Here is a 16,008-nt window from a genome sequence, read left to right as displayed (position 1 = left end):
TCTAGCAACCAGTATTCAAATAATGGAGAAAACATACAACAGAAGAAGTTTCTTTTCACATCAGTTGACATCTGCGATCTATTTACACTATATATGTTAAAATTCCACAAGATCATGAAGGGTAAGGAATTCTAAAACAATCTGTTAACCATTTCTTAAAATGGCGCTTTTGTAACTCGAGTGGGTCTTGAAAATCGGTCAAACATTGAAAAACATCACACTGCAGAATGCCTATACCAAAAGTACATAAAAAGAGACAAAGTACTCCATAAAGTGTCACTGAGATGCTCAACTGAAAATAATATACATATGTATTTTTATTAAGATAGATATTACTGTAAAAATGCTCACATTTTAAAAATAGAGTTATTATTGTTTTTATTTCCATTAAAACTAGAAGGGACTACATGACCCAGCGTATGAGGAGTTTGCATATAATGACATGCTTCCTCATTTTATAGCACTACCAAAAATAATGGAGAAAGCTCTATTGTATACTTTAGTAACGATGGTCTAATTTCCTACTATCCTTTAGAAGCTTTACTCTGTGGGTGTATGTGCAAGCAAGTCTGTGCACATGTGCCTGTGTACATAAACACACACACCTCCAAGTGCATACACACACACATCCACATTCCTGCATACAACACTTGCATAATGCAAATCCTATGCAGGAACTCTGCCAAGTGACAGCCAAGAGTCACACGCTGTGCTTTCTTACTATTTTTCTTCCAATGTTTTTATCTGGTAAATGCAATAACACTCTCGTATTTGGCCAGATGTGTTAGTTTTTAGCAAACCATAAAATACCTGATTTAGCCATAACATACACAAGAAGAATGTTACTGATGGTGAGTTCAGTGTGAAAGCTCATGAAATGGAATGTCAATTACTCTAATAATTAGTATTCAAAGATTAGATAAATATTATGGCAAACACCTTGGACTTTATAGAAAGTTCAAAATGTAATTCACATTACAAAGACTGAAGATACTTTATGTATACAACTTTTAAATATGGATATGACTGGCATTTATTTTTAAGCTTACTTCTATTAGAAATAGCCTTGTTTCCTGTACAGGTGATGCTTTGTCTATACCATATATAGTAGAAAAATAAATTCTTTAGCAACCTAGAAATAGTTTATAAAACTCTTGTAGTCTCATTTGCTTTGCTAAACATGCCAATGTTAGACTGACAACTATAAATAAAAGCTATATAGACAACAGATGTAAAGTAGAACAAGTTAAGAATACTACAATTTACAGGACAGACTTTATTGTACTATTAATTCCTGTGTGCTTTGCAATAGGAATAGGGTTGACTTTTCTTTTTTTTAATGTTTTCTTAGAAAAGATAATTGCAAGAATATAACACAATATCAAGATAATTTATAATATACATGTAACTTAAAACAGCAGCCGAGTTATGGTATCATAGTAATCTAGAATGATATTCCAAGTCATATTTAGAAGTACAATACCTAGGACATAAGTGGGAGGGAAAGGCAATTTTTATTTTATGAAAATGGAGCAAGTCAAACTCTTAAGAGCCTTAAGTCTCAAAATCATCTATTTACTATAATACATACAAGACGATCTTAAATCTTGTTATAAGTGAAGATTACAACAGTGACCATCATAAAGCTTTTTAAAAAAAAAAAAACTACACAGAACATTCTAGCAGCTGAATGAGCCAAAACTCTTGTCGTCTTTGCAAACCTAAAAAGGTGTATTTGGAGCATGGAAGAAAAAAAGCTGCTATGAAGTATCACAATAGTGATCATCTATGGTCTCTCCTTTGCTACAATTTGTAACCTCCTATTTTTTAACCACTAACAAAATATTTAACCAAAAGATCTATTTAAATTAAGCAGCATTCTTTTACAGCAAAATTGGTACCAATGTAAAATGAAAATAAATGAAAAAAGAGATCATTAAAAAAAATGGTGCAAAACCAAAAATCAGTCATTCAAATTTTTAGTACAACATACCACAGGAAAAAAAAATGAATACAAGTTTGTGATTTTATATATATACACACTCCAAAGAAGTTAATCGTCAGTACCCAAAGTATTTATTGCCATGTATTAGCAATGCATTTTTTTATATCTTTAAAGGGTCACATAAAAATAGATTTAAAGAATAGATTAATTGAAGTCCTAGATTAAAACATTGTTTGGTTTAGAGAATTTTACTACAACAAAGTTCATGTTTATGTATGAAAAGTTATATAACCTTATATGAAAATGTCATGAACTATCTTCTAAACACTACATGTATTCCCAAGTGGGAAAAATTAAAATATCTAAAATATATTAGATTAAGTTTACAAGACCATTAATGATCTTTTAAACATGCAGTTGTTTACAGAATTGAGTTTTACAAAATGTTTAGTTCAGGAATGGAACATAAAGAAATAAGTAGGCAACATCAAAACTTTTGTACAGTATTTGAAATTCACTTTTACAACAAGCATGTCCTTGGTATTGTGCTGTAAGAAATAATAAGCAAGTTCACCCACCCTTAACAAACTGTCCACAGGTTTACTTACAAGTAAAGATGGAAGGTGAGGGATTGTAAAATTCTCAACAGTGCATTTTGCATTCTTCCATAAACCATCCTAAGCCTACCGTCACATAAGTAGCCAGGAGATTACAAAATAAACTATAGCTGGGCTTTATTTGTTTACACAGAATGCTTGAATGTGAATAAAATTGCCAAAAATAGCATGTTAAATAACAAAAACAGCCATAAAGCAGGCTGTAAGCATTGAATGTTTCATAAATGTATTTTTTTAATCATTAAATTTCTATAGAAAAAATTTTATTCACAATATATTGTGACAAATTGTCACAGGAATGATATAGTGATTGCAATAAAGTATCATGCAGCAGCAGCTTTGTACTTTATAGCTATTTTTGCTTTTAAAAATTAAACCTCTCCAGTCATGCTTACCACATAGTTCTTATCTGCAGCGTGTACAAATGAGGAACACAGTACGGGATAGAACAAAAAGATGTCCAATCAGCTGGATGAGAATTTTTGTCATAAATATGAAGTACATTACTGTATCCTGAAACATGCATGTCTATAGCTTTTCTTTACTGTCCAGTGCCAGGCTGCCTGCAATCATCTCCTATCTATATAATACCAAGAGGGTCTGCTGGTAGTTGTGGCTGTATCAGCTGAGGCTGCAGGGGTGGCGGCAACTGAAGAGGTACCATGGGCTCCACCATCTGCACCGTGTTGGAAGGCGGTGGCTGACATGCCACTGGGTTCGGTGTTTCTACGATCTCTCCATTGTAAAAGAAAAACTGACACTGTTGGATGAAGGTCTCTATAACCGACTGGTGGATTTTGGTGGTAGAAAGAAACTCTCTGTTTTCAAAATCGGGTCTCATCAAAGTAGGCCAGAAACAAATTGACAGGTTATCGGCAGTCATAAAGTTGGTTTTATATTGCTGGCTAACCCTGAAATGAGAATCACATGCACAGAAATTAATTAAAAACGGTATGCAATCAAACCACAAGTATTTAAACACACACCAACATTTTGAAGTGACAATACTAAACTACAAATTCCTCAACCAGCCACAGGCTTACATGTGTTATAAAGTCAAGCAGATTGTCTAGGAGAAGAATGTCAGAACCCGCTTCTTACTGCAATACAGCCAGATATTGACCAACATTTACGATACTCAAAGAAAGGGGATCACATTAGACCATATGTTAAGAAAATGCACAACCAATAATACCAACTGTTGATTACAGCACATCTCTGCATTTTTTTTTCATGCTGGCCCGCAAAAGAATTTGCCTCAGCTGTAAAGAACACATCAGCACAAATTGGTTGGAGCAGGTGCCCCAGTCCAAGTCATTTTGAGGAAGACTAGTAGCCTTTGTCAAGCTAGGTCCTCTTGTTGCACTATTGCTAGTTAATATAAAAAAAAAAAAAGTACAAACAGAAGACTTGAAATGAGTATCTAAATTACTTTTTAATGCAAAATGGAAGCTCCCTGGTAACGGGTTTCAACAACCATTCAGGAATAATAAAAGGAAAGGGATGGATTGCTTTAATGACTGTGGATATTCAAACGTTCAGCACGTAAAAACAATTAAATTGCAGCAATTGTGTACTTGTATACAGTTGTATAGAACTTATTTAGAAAAATGGCTATTACTGTTTATTCAATCACAACCTTGAAGAAAAAAAGATTTTTTATCCAATGTTGTTACCATGCCAATTTTTGTCACTGTATACGTGCACTCAAAGTATACTCACTGTATACGAAGCCTCCTAAGATTGTACAAAAGAAGCAGAAGGAACAGGCTCAATATTCAGCTTTAGCACTCTCTCCTTACTAACTTGCAACTTGGACCTTTTCCTCCATTACAGACTCTTCCCTTGGAATGGTGATTCTGCTGTAATTCTCATTCTCCCATTCTATTTCTTTTGGTATTTAACGTTTCTAATACTATGACTTACCACAGTCACACTGAACCAAAATCTCTATTTTGCTTCTCTGATGTAAGCAAGTAGCACTGCAACTCCTGTGATTACTGCAGCATTCTTCCAAAGCAATGTCTAATCAGACTCGGTTCACTCATCTGCTGCTTATTAAAGCAAGCACAAATGAGCTAACTTATTATTTCTATGCTCATTTTCTTCTTGTAGTCACTTGCTGTGTTTCACAAGATGCTGAATTCGGCTGAGCCAGGATATCTATTTAACATGCCAGCAGCAGCTACTGCAACTGTAACCAAACTCTGATCACGAAGTTAATAAGTATCGTATTATTAACTAGTAGGGGAAAAGCAAAACAAATCACCTGGAAGTATTTTTGCAAGTATTTTATCAGCAAAATTAACTATTGATATTATTCCATACACATTTTGCACAGAAGCTTCTGAACAAAGCAGCATTTGAGCTTTAAAAGAATAAAAATGTTTTAAATATATAAAATATTAAAGCTCTTAAAAGTGCAGAGTGAAGCAATAAAAAAATAATTAGAAGACATCTTACCTAATATCAGCCAATATAATTTTAGGAAAAAAAAAATCCATTCCCTATGAAACTGCAGATTTGCCAATACAAGACATGGGGAAGAGTTCCATGAACCAGAATTAACCGAATACTGCCCAGCTCCAACAAAAGAAGGAATTCTTTCCCTATTGTCTCTCCCTGCCACGTGCAGAGCACAGGCTTCTCTGCTTATGCTAGTAAGGTTTGGCACCTGTCACACCCCTCTGTGAGCCAATCTGTTGAGCAGAACAGCACAACACTACCCTAGCAAACTAATTTTGTTTGTTTTACTTTGTTCTTATGTTTTTCCAATTAATAAATAAATTCAACCTCAGTTCCAGATTTCCAGAACTTCACAGGAACAACGGAAAGGGAGATTGTGGTAGTGATATCAGGAAGAACTGACAGGTTTTGACTATGCCTGAACTGCCAATTAATGTACAGGTTTACACATCAGACTAGTATCATAAACACTGGAATTAAAGAACATTATTAAATGTCAAGACAACCTATATAAAGCAAGATAGCTTAAATAATAAACAATTCTTTAAGCAGGGATCAATCTGAGTGCCACAGAGATCAGTTCCTTAGTCTATCATCACACCTCAAGAAAAAGCAGCTTCTCCTGGTGAGTTAGTTACTGTTCTATGAATTACATAAAATTCCATGAAATATGTATGAAGTTTACAAAGTAATATATTTCTAGGTCAAATTAATTCACCAGAATCTACTCAAATGGTTTGATACCACAAAAAAAAAAAAAGAAAAAACACTCCAAACTCAAAATCCTTTTAACAAAATGTCTCTTACAGGCTGGGGAACCGCATTTGGAAAACAGTTCACTTTGGAAAGAACTGATGCTAAGGAAGAGGAAAATACAGGTTCCCAAACAAGGTAAACACATTGAGACGTCGAAACAAAAGAATTTCAAGATGCAACACAAGTACTAGATTACTCTTATGGGCTCTTGCTCTCAAACCAACGGTTGGGCTTGATGATCTTGACGGCCTTTTCTAATCTAAATGATTCTACAAACTTTGTAAACATGGTTTTGATGACAGGACATTCAGAAAAAGAATGAGCCCAGGTTTGGAAATTCTACCTCTCTGCAATGAATGGATTCACTGAATCAATTTCCCTAGGTTGGTGCTGTATGAACTACAGGAGAGAAACAGAGCCTGATGAATTCCAAAATACTTGTAAGCATGATGGTTTGGTTGCTTCTGACATAAGACTCTTCTTGGGCAGAAGATAGATAAAATAAACTAAAATACCCTGCACTCTAAGTAACATCACAATTTCATCTAGAAGTTACTAGTGAGAGTTGCATGAAAAATCTGGTGTTAATAAACCTGCCAAACAACTATGCTATTCCACTGGGAATACAATTCTTGTATTACAGTAGACAAGACAAAGGTAACTGAGATACAGTTGTCGTGCAGAAATAGAAAAAAACTTTAGTAATTTGTCAGTGACTATTTTGATGATCAGCAAGAGCAGACTGCACAAATTTCTGACAGCTGGCTGTAGTCCATAGATTGAAAAGCTGTGAAAACCATAGTAAACACTACAATTATGGCTATAAAAAAATATTTTCACTCATTTACAATGCATGTATAGTGGTAATTATAAAGGATAGACTTGTATTTTAGCACGCGTATTACTTATTCCAAATTGTGTGAGAGTACACAAATACTGCCTCTCGACCTGTTTTTAATAAATCTGGTCCAAAGGATATTGGGATACCATTCCTGAGTAAAAGCAATATTCATATTACTTTTATTTTATAAATATTGCAACTCCTACCATACTTTCCCTGTACTACTTCAGAATTTTCTTGTAAGTGCTTAACAAATGTCTTTTTATCTTCTTTTATAATCATTCAAAATGAAAATGAAGAGTCTGTATTTCAACCTTGCTACTTCTCTTGACCCTACCATCTTCGTCCACTCCCAACTCTTCAGGCTGTATACCCTGTATACCTGTGATCGGACTTCAAAAGCTGTGCAACCATGTTTTCCATAGTCCTCAGAAGCACACTGTGCCATATTAACTCTTACATATAAAGGGAGCCATTATAGAAGAAAAAATTAAAGCCAGTGTCAATACAACACCATCCTGTTTCAACAAAGTATTTAAAGCTCACTTCTACTTACTATTAATCAACCACAATTATTGACAGCTAGCATACTATGAAAGGTACTTATCACACTGAAGAAATATTCATCTCCTCGCTGCTATTTACTGCATTCTCATGGTCTTTTATGTCTAGAGCAAAGTCATCGGGACAGTACTTGCATTCTTTGTTTCAATAACAAAGTCCTATGTTTGTGGACATACCAAAATAGTATCAATCACCAACCACTCACACTTAACTATACAACAATAGCACATTTCTCACTCTGCTGACATGTGAAATAAAAACTAAACAGTGAAAATAGCAGTTTGTAAAGAGAACTCTTCAGTCATGTAGAGGAGTGTTTTGGAGTGTTTTAGCTCATTTAATGAGAAATTCATCCAAAAAACACATTTCAATTTCTATTATATACTAGCAATAATTCTCCACTTGTTAATTTCTTAAAAATATAGTCTATAAAGAATTTAGTTACAAGAAAAGGTCTGAGTTTCTTTTAAGATCCTGTATCTACCTCCATATATATGCAACTGCTTATGCTTAGGCAGTTCTCTTGCTCAATGGCACTCACCTGCCACTGCAAATGAGAAGAAAAATGACAGTCTCTCGTACTTAAGAAAACATTATTTGGTTACTAGCAACCTGTATGTATGTCACTGATCTTTAGAAGGATGAGAATGGACTGGAGAGCAAAGGCCAATATACATCACTTCTGTTCTCCGGTAAGTTCTGTGATGAATTTATTTCAGTCATCTGTGTATGTGCATGCATTAGAACCTTTTCAGCATTTTCTACAATTGCATTTAGCTCTTTAACCTGCAGCAATCTGGGTACTTGACACTGTAATTAGACTTTTGGTACACTCAGCTGTGCTATGCAAACAGATGACCAGCCGATGAATTCTGACTATTGCAGGACTGACACTATTTCACTGAATTCAAGTGACATGCGAGTTTCTATCTGGTCCGTTAAGAACTACTGAAACATTTCAAGCGACTTATCTAGTAACTGTGTCAAAATCGTGATGTTTCATTTTTACCTCAGAACATCTTTCAAGTCTACAATATAAAAACACATGGAATAATTCTGTCTAATTATGACTATCTATTTTAGAGCTAGAAAACAGAATTTTTATTCGGCAAAACTGCAATGAAAAAATAGATACATTCCCTTGCAAAGGAAAACGAGTAACTTCATAAAGCTTTAGAAAGCTATAGTTGTGACTGACAGAAGTGTAAAGTAGGTGCCTAAATTTCAAAGCTTCTCATATACTCAATGAAAATAAAATTGTAGGTTGGAAACGACCTTTTGGATCATCAAGTCCAGACATCCACTTAACACTAGAAATCTACCGCTAAACCATGCCTCTGCATGCCACGTCCACGTATCTCAAATATGTCACGGGATGGGGTCTTCACCACCTCCCTGGGCAGTCTGTTCCAAAGCTTACCCACCCATTCCATTAAGAAATTCTGCCCAATATCCAAGTTTAAACCTCCCCGGCGCAACTTGAGGCCATTGGCTCACATCCTACTCACTTGCCACCTGAGAAAAGAGAGGACACCCTCCTTGGTGCAACCTCCTTTCAGATAATTGTGGACAGAGATCAGGTCTCCACTCAACCTCCTCTTCTCCAGACTAGACAACTGCAGTTCCTTCAGTCTCTCCTCATAACTCTTAATAACATAGTTAATCTGATTTAGTGGATTTCAGAGAATCCACTGTTTTAGATGAATAAGAAAAAGATAGTCTTTTTACATTTTATGACTGCATATTGTACACTTGCAGGGTGTACACTTAAAGGGTCAGATCAGATAGTATACATCTGAAAGTATTAAGACTATTTTAGTAATGTTTTTTTTATTTTTTTTTTTAAAGAAAGCCATTACATTTCCATGCAAGATGCAAGATTTAGGATATGAATGTAAGCAATTTACCTTACTTATAGCTTTGTTCTACATTTCAGTCATTCAGTGTGTGTTTTTAGTGCTACATTTTAGATGCTGATTGAAGCTGACCATGATGACCTCCATGTTCCTTCGAACCTATATCAGCCTCTAACATGAGTAGCTACTTCCTTAGAAATGAGATCTGCAACAGTTGTGCAAATTTGTTCTTTCAGCTTTTTTTGTGATATACAGCAATTAACAGTTACTAATACATCTATTTTTCGAGTGTTACAAATTAAAAAAATTAGTAGAAAATACTAAACCTGTTTAGATGCGTTATCACATATTTGAAGACATCGTAGTTAACTGGGTGGAACTTCTTCACAATTTCCTTTAATTCATGCAGTCGTTCTGTCCTATCCAGGATTTCTATAGAAACAAATGACATTTTCTCATACATTTAGAAAGAAATTCTGAATAGTGTTGCTTTTTCCTACTTTTTCCAATTGCATTGGAAAACAGTAAGACCACCTATATCACATATTCTAAGCTAGTGCATGTGTTGACTGAAGTTTAACTAATCAAGAAAAAAATAAAACCTAACCAGAAATATAGTAAATAAGGGATTTGCCTGAAAAGTACAGCAAAAACATCAAAAATAAGTGTTTAGAGATGTTATACAAAAATATAAAATTTCTAAGGGAATATACTTAAATCAAGTCCAGGCCCAAGCCTTAGGTTTACACTAATATTTTCATATTTTGAACAAAAAGCATTAAGAATACTTGATATCACAGCTGTATGCTGCAAAAATGAATAGCACTGCTTTTCTAAAACAGCTTGCTGGCACCCAGAAATGATCCCAAGAGAGATGTTCCCTCTTTAAGGAAAGGGAACAATTTAGTCATATTTTCACTTAAAACTTTTAAAGCATTTGTAAACATGGTTAAACATTTCATCTTAGAGTTCAAAAAGAATTTAAAAAAAAATCTCAGATTTACCATAATATTCCATACACATGTCAGATTTCTACAGACTTCTTTGAATGGAAGCCATGATGAATTGAGGGGCGTTTCCCCCACGTACACACCTGCTTAACAACTACATACCTAACTACATTAGATTTCCAAGAGTTTTCATCATATGCAGAACGAATACAGAATTAAAAAAAAAGGAAATTGTTCCAATTAAATTTCCTAGGTAAACTAGAAATAATAGGCCACAACTTATTTAGAGAAATCTAATGTAACAAGTTTACTTCATCATATAGTCCAATTACTTTGAAAGAATGTTAACAAGAAGTGGGTACATCTAAGCAATTAAAAAATCAAGATAAAAATCAATGCAGGTAACCCTTTCAAGTACAATGAACTAAAAATTGCAATAAGGACAATCAATTTGTAAAAATAAAATCAAAACAAGATTATTACTTACTTGACGTTTCTAACAACTCCTGATGTAAAGAGTAAGGAATTAATGGATCTGGCAAATCTGCAAAAAAGGCTTTAAGAGCCCCAGCCACAGCATTGACCGTCACTTCCATAGACTCTAGACTGATATCATGATCTGTAAGACAAAATTAAACAGCACTGTAAGTAAAACCTACAGCTATCCTTCATGGCATTTTATGAAAGCAAGAACTTATCGAAAATGCTGGAAATGAACATGTTGCCAAATATTTGTCAAAAACACACGACAAGGTGAATCAGTGGGTAAGATACCATCACTTTGACGCACATGAAATCAAATTTAACAAGTCTGACAGTATTAAGAAAGCAGATCAGAAAATAAAGTTGTCTAACTCTGTGTGGATCTAAATGCACTTTTATTTGACATTAACTATTTTCTGATAATTCATTTTGCCCAAGAATGAGTTTTAAAATCTATTTCCCCAGATTTTGCTAAAAACTGGCACAATTTGCAGAGTTCACGTAGACACACGAACAAGATCACAAAGCCTTTTAAGCAAGGACAATAAAACATGCTTTTCAAAAGTCCACTCCACCTGTAACATCATTTAACATCTAGCATTATATTCAGATTATCTGAAATAGCACAAAATTAGGCATTAAAGAAAATGTATATTTATTCTCCTTATCATCTAGGAGGAATTTTTTCATCTATTTCACACAGATTCAATTTCATGACTAATATCCAAGAGGACTCTTAAAATATGTATTTTTTTTTTTGAAGGATCAACTTTGATCATAAATTAAATTAAAAAGCAGAAAGAAAAAATAATGCTGACCCTTCTCAATACACCCAGATGAACAGCATTATTCACTGATCATATTCCAGTACATTCCAGCATGAGGAAGGTGGTATTACAAATTCATTATCAAGATTTAACTGTTAATCCATATTATTCAGAGGGCTTTCAATAAAATAATTATCAAAAAGTTTTACATTCGGGGGAAGGAAGTCAATGCTTTAATACCTAGGACTGGTGAGCACTTCAGACTGCAGTTAAACTCATTTATACAACTAGAATAGCACCTAGAAATTCCACAAGCAGCACTTACAATCTTGTAGCCAGTTAAAACTGATTTTATCTCATCCTTAGTTTACACACAGCTTCAGTAATTACAACTTGAACTGTATCAGTACAACCTACTAGAGCATTAAGCATTCAGTACTAGAGAAAGCAGATTGAACATGTAACTCATTTACAGTGACTGCACTATCTTATAAATCCATGGTGAATTCAAGTTGTTTTGGCTTTAAATAATAAAATTGGGCATTACCTTGATCAAACTGTTTCTGAATGTTGTCTTGATCTGTTTTATTACCACTGACACGGTACAGGCCTTCAGTACACAATCCTTAGAAGGAGGGAAAAAACACATATAAAACAAGGTTATGTACTACAGAGCAAAACAGAGCCAATCATAATTATTTATTCAGAAGCCATAGGTAGGAACATAAATCCAAGTGCCTAAAAAGTTACATGGTAGTACTATATCACTGTAATTGTTATCAAAACAGGAAAATATTGTGTTTTGATTACACTACTCCATTTAGTGTCAGTCAGGAGGGGAGCAAAGTGTTAGGAAGCAGAGGTTCTCCAGGCTGCTCATTATTACCTTGCCTTACTATGTGTTACTGAGTTACCATATTTCTAGCTGCCACCCTAGGTAAATAACATTACAATACAGATCCACACCTTCATTATGAACACACAAACACAGACACACTCACAATCGCTCGCTCCACCCCACTGATTATGCATCCTATCACATCGCTATCTGTTTTGCCCACAGCTACTCGCTAAACGGAAGCATCCAGCCTGCTAATCACAGCCACCCGTAATCTTTTTCTTTGGCGATTTGGAAATCATTAAGGACAACAACCAGTTCATAGTCCACAGTTCTCCATCTTTACAGGTACAAAATTACCTATATGCTACATCTCCATAGCACTACATGCTTTTATTTAAAAAAAAAAAAAAAAAAACAACACTTCTAGAGCTCTACAAAAGTTTCTTGGCTCTTTACCATCACAGCCCAGTAACTGAATGCATTTTCTACCATCAAGTCGATACAGCAACTCCTCAGTCATACCTCAGTCTCAGAGCATGTTGATTACCAGCAAACACAAGAAATCCTGCTCACACGCTGCAAGTACAGAATACACTAACTACTTCATACAGCTGGGAAAGTTGCCTTAATTCATTTGGCAATTATCACTCTTACAACTCCGTTTCTCCCTCTTAATGCCTCACACACATTTCTTTACTGGCCCCATCAAGACTACCTTTGTAACTTTTGAGTATTTCTTCTTCAAAAAACCTTCCATTTAGCTTTCCAAATCCATATTGCTAAGAATCTTTTCTTTTAAGTATTTACCAAAACTGTCCTTTCAAAAAACAAATCACTATATGCTGCTTTCCTCAAAAAGCAGCAGGAGATAAAAATTGGTGGCACAGGGCAAAATTTGGGATTCAATGATTTCCACAGCTGGAGGGGTTTCAAACCTGCCTTCAAAAATGCGCCCCAAATGCTGTCACACAGAAATATTTTGTATTCCTCTTGCTGAAGTTGTAAATAAAGGAATAAAAAAAAAAAATCACTGGTAGGTAAGAACAAGCTAGGATCGTTTAGTACAGGAGAACTCTCAATTAGATCCCCCACAGCCCCAGGGTACTCTGTGCTTTATCCAACTACCATTCCATTTCTTTCTGCACAAAGGGAGATGAATCTGCTGCAACAGCATTTTCTGTAAAGTCTGATTCAGTTGCTGTTTAGTAAGAGAGCTTAAACCTTGAATACTTGGACTTGGCTGCTGTGGAGACAGAGATGCTCTGTGGTAGTATCTGGTGTTTGTTTTTTTTTTTTTTTCCCTATTTCACCACACAATAGACACCTCTTTGCTCAGACCACTACAGCTCTGAAATACCGTAAAAGCTAACACAGCACTTCTGAAAATTTTCAGGAGATGCCTACTAACTTTAGGCATCTTCTTCCAAGAACAGCAGCTAAGTGCTGCAATTCTGGATTACGCTCACTAAATTTGTCTCTTACATTCCTCATACAAAAATAATTTTTCCTGCTTTTATATTCTAGAAAATAACACCTCATGAAACAGTTGATGAGCTGTCAGTATGCTGTTCTTTTAAGGCACACACAGAAAAAAGTTTAATCTGTTTGTGTACATACATGAACTTTGAAGTTCGATGATGTAATTTAAGTAATGTTTCAAGTTTATATTTTTTGTTGGGTTTGCTGTTGTTTTATTACCCAACCAGGTCTCTGTAATGTTTGTTACATCAAGATCTTCAAGTATAACATTGCAGTTTACCCATCTAAACTTGACAGCTCATGACCACATTAAACTCAGGAACAAGGCAGACCAAGGCCTGCCCAGCACAATATCCCATTTCCACACCAGCACGCAGGACATACTTGAGGGGAAGAGGTAGGAGCAGCAGGAGAAGAAATGAGTAAGTTTTCTGTGGTATATCCTCCCATCTTCCTACGAATGCTTTTGCATAAGGACTTGCAATCGCCATTTGAGTATTTATCCTCCTCTAATTCAGCTAAAATCCCTTTAAGTCATTTATTGTGGTCCTTACAACAACTCATGGCAGAGAGCTCTTTTAGAATTCAGTAAGTTACAGCATGAAAACATACTGGTTTTATGCTCAGTAGCTGAAGTTTTCCTAAAGCTTTTTTGTTGTGTTAACAAGCAGTGCGCTCTCTACTCTGTCAGCACTACATTTTTTTTGTTTTGTTTTTTATTTTGTAATTTCCCTTCCTCAGAAATTTTCTAAGCTGATCAGTTTAGTCGTTCTTACACCAAAAGCCACCATTACTGTCCTGTGCAGTATCTTTTCCAAATTCTTTTCTACTCTAAAGCAGATTGATCCAAACTGTAAGCCCTATTGAAGCTGCATGTGTAACGTGGAATTACGCTATAGGATCGTTTTTCGCCATACGTTCTCTTTAATTCTTTCAGTTCTTTTTGCTTGTTTGACACCACGTATTGAGAGTAGATGTTTTCAGACAGCTTCTCTGATGATTTTAAAGCCTTCTGCGGAGTGACAACAGCTATACTAATATTTAGCCTGACTAAGAGTCACACAGTAGCTGCCAACTTGGCATCTGCAGCCAGGTTCTCACTCTCATTGTACTGCCTCCGTTTTGAACGCATGCCATCTCATCACAGCATGCCTGTTTCTCCCCAGTCTAATTCCTTCCCCTACAGTGACCAACTGAATTTTTCAGGAGTCATTTGCTACTACAGCAGCCAAGATGATCATTCTCAGAGTTACCTCTGTAAATTCTGTGATCTCTACCAGTCCATAATTTTACTCCACAGATTGACCTAATGTACCACTTCTCAACCACTATGCCAGCCAGACTACGCAGGACTCAAGGAACCTCCACCTGACTGAGCCAGACTGGTAATTTTGATGTACACCAAGAATGTAGATACCTACAGAGCAAAGAATGAGAATTCTTTTCAAGTAAGAAAAGCCTGACACTACATTAAATGATATAAATACATTTAAAATGTTCTTAATCTGTGCACTGGCATTTAAAGAATCACAACTTTCAATTCACACACTCAAAAACAGCACCAGAAATGTTTGACTGATTTTTGCAATAATATATAAATTATTGAAATGTTCAATAAAAAGGAATCGGTATGAAGAAAATAAGCAGAACTTTCAGGAAGACTCAAAAATTGGAAGTTCTCATCCAATGCTGAATTAACAGTTTTATAATCTTCATTAACCAACTATTAAACAAGCTCTCAACCAGTTTATGAACTACTACTCCATCTCATACTTCACGGCCAGTTCATTTACAAAACAAAAAACAACTTCAATTAAAATGACATGATAAAAAGCAATTCACTTTTTCTGTGCTTGCCAAAGCAAACAGGCATATTCTTTACTTTATTAAAAATGGGCCAGATCTGAAGATACTGTAATTTTGTTTGGTCACTGGGCACGGAGGAAGGTAGGGGAATAAGAGCAGCAGCTAACCAGAAGTACTGACATCGTGGTCTTGTCTGCATTGTTTAGGAATTCTTTACATAATTCCCATGATGTTTCCTTTGAAGAGATACCTTAATTAGCAATACAGCTCAAGTGCACAACATGTGTTTATGAATATTTCAAAACATATTTGTTTACAGCTTTTAATGATTCTCACACACTAATAAATTAACACGTGTGCTCCTCCCTCCATCCGTCTGGTAGTCAGTCTTCCTTCAGAAGAAACAACTGATGCCTGTTTTCCCCTCCTCTTGCGTTTCGGCAGAATTTCCTCCCTGCTGATTAATTCCAAAGTTGCGATGCCCAAATTGAAGTCATCACAGAACTGCTCTGGTTGGAAGGCACCTCAGGAGGTCATTACTCCAACCTCCTGCTCAAACAAGGGTCAGTGCTGAATTCAGATTAAGCTGTGTAGGTCTTTGTCTAATCTGATCTTGAATACCTCCAAGAACAGAGCA

General features: G+C 35.4%; 1 protein-coding gene across 3 annotated transcripts in view; it reads right to left on the bottom strand.

Annotated features, from left to right (window-relative positions):
- Positions 1–1,256: 1,256 nt before the first annotated feature.
- ARHGAP5 (Rho GTPase activating protein 5) overlaps positions 1,257–16,008 on the bottom strand; it is a 44,114-nt gene continuing 29,362 nt past the window's right edge. For all 3 annotated transcript variants that reach the window (XM_027457704.3, XM_027457706.3, XM_027457705.3), the window contains 4 exons: positions 11,793–11,870; positions 10,483–10,614; positions 9,372–9,477; positions 1,257–3,473 (listed from right to left, as the gene is read on the bottom strand). In XM_027457704.3, the coding sequence (XP_027313505.2) occupies positions 3,143–3,473; positions 9,372–9,477; positions 10,483–10,614; positions 11,793–11,870 (647 nt within the window). In that variant the 3' untranslated portion in view covers positions 1,257–3,142. The remainder of the gene's footprint in view (positions 3,474–9,371; positions 9,478–10,482; positions 10,615–11,792; positions 11,871–16,008) is intronic.

Source organism: Anas platyrhynchos, chromosome 5 (assembly GCF_047663525.1).
Source record: "Anas platyrhynchos isolate ZD024472 breed Pekin duck chromosome 5, IASCAAS_PekinDuck_T2T, whole genome shotgun sequence".
Lineage (NCBI taxonomy): Eukaryota > Metazoa > Chordata > Aves > Anseriformes > Anatidae > Anas > Anas platyrhynchos.
This window is presented reverse-complemented; position numbering and strand designations above follow the sequence as displayed.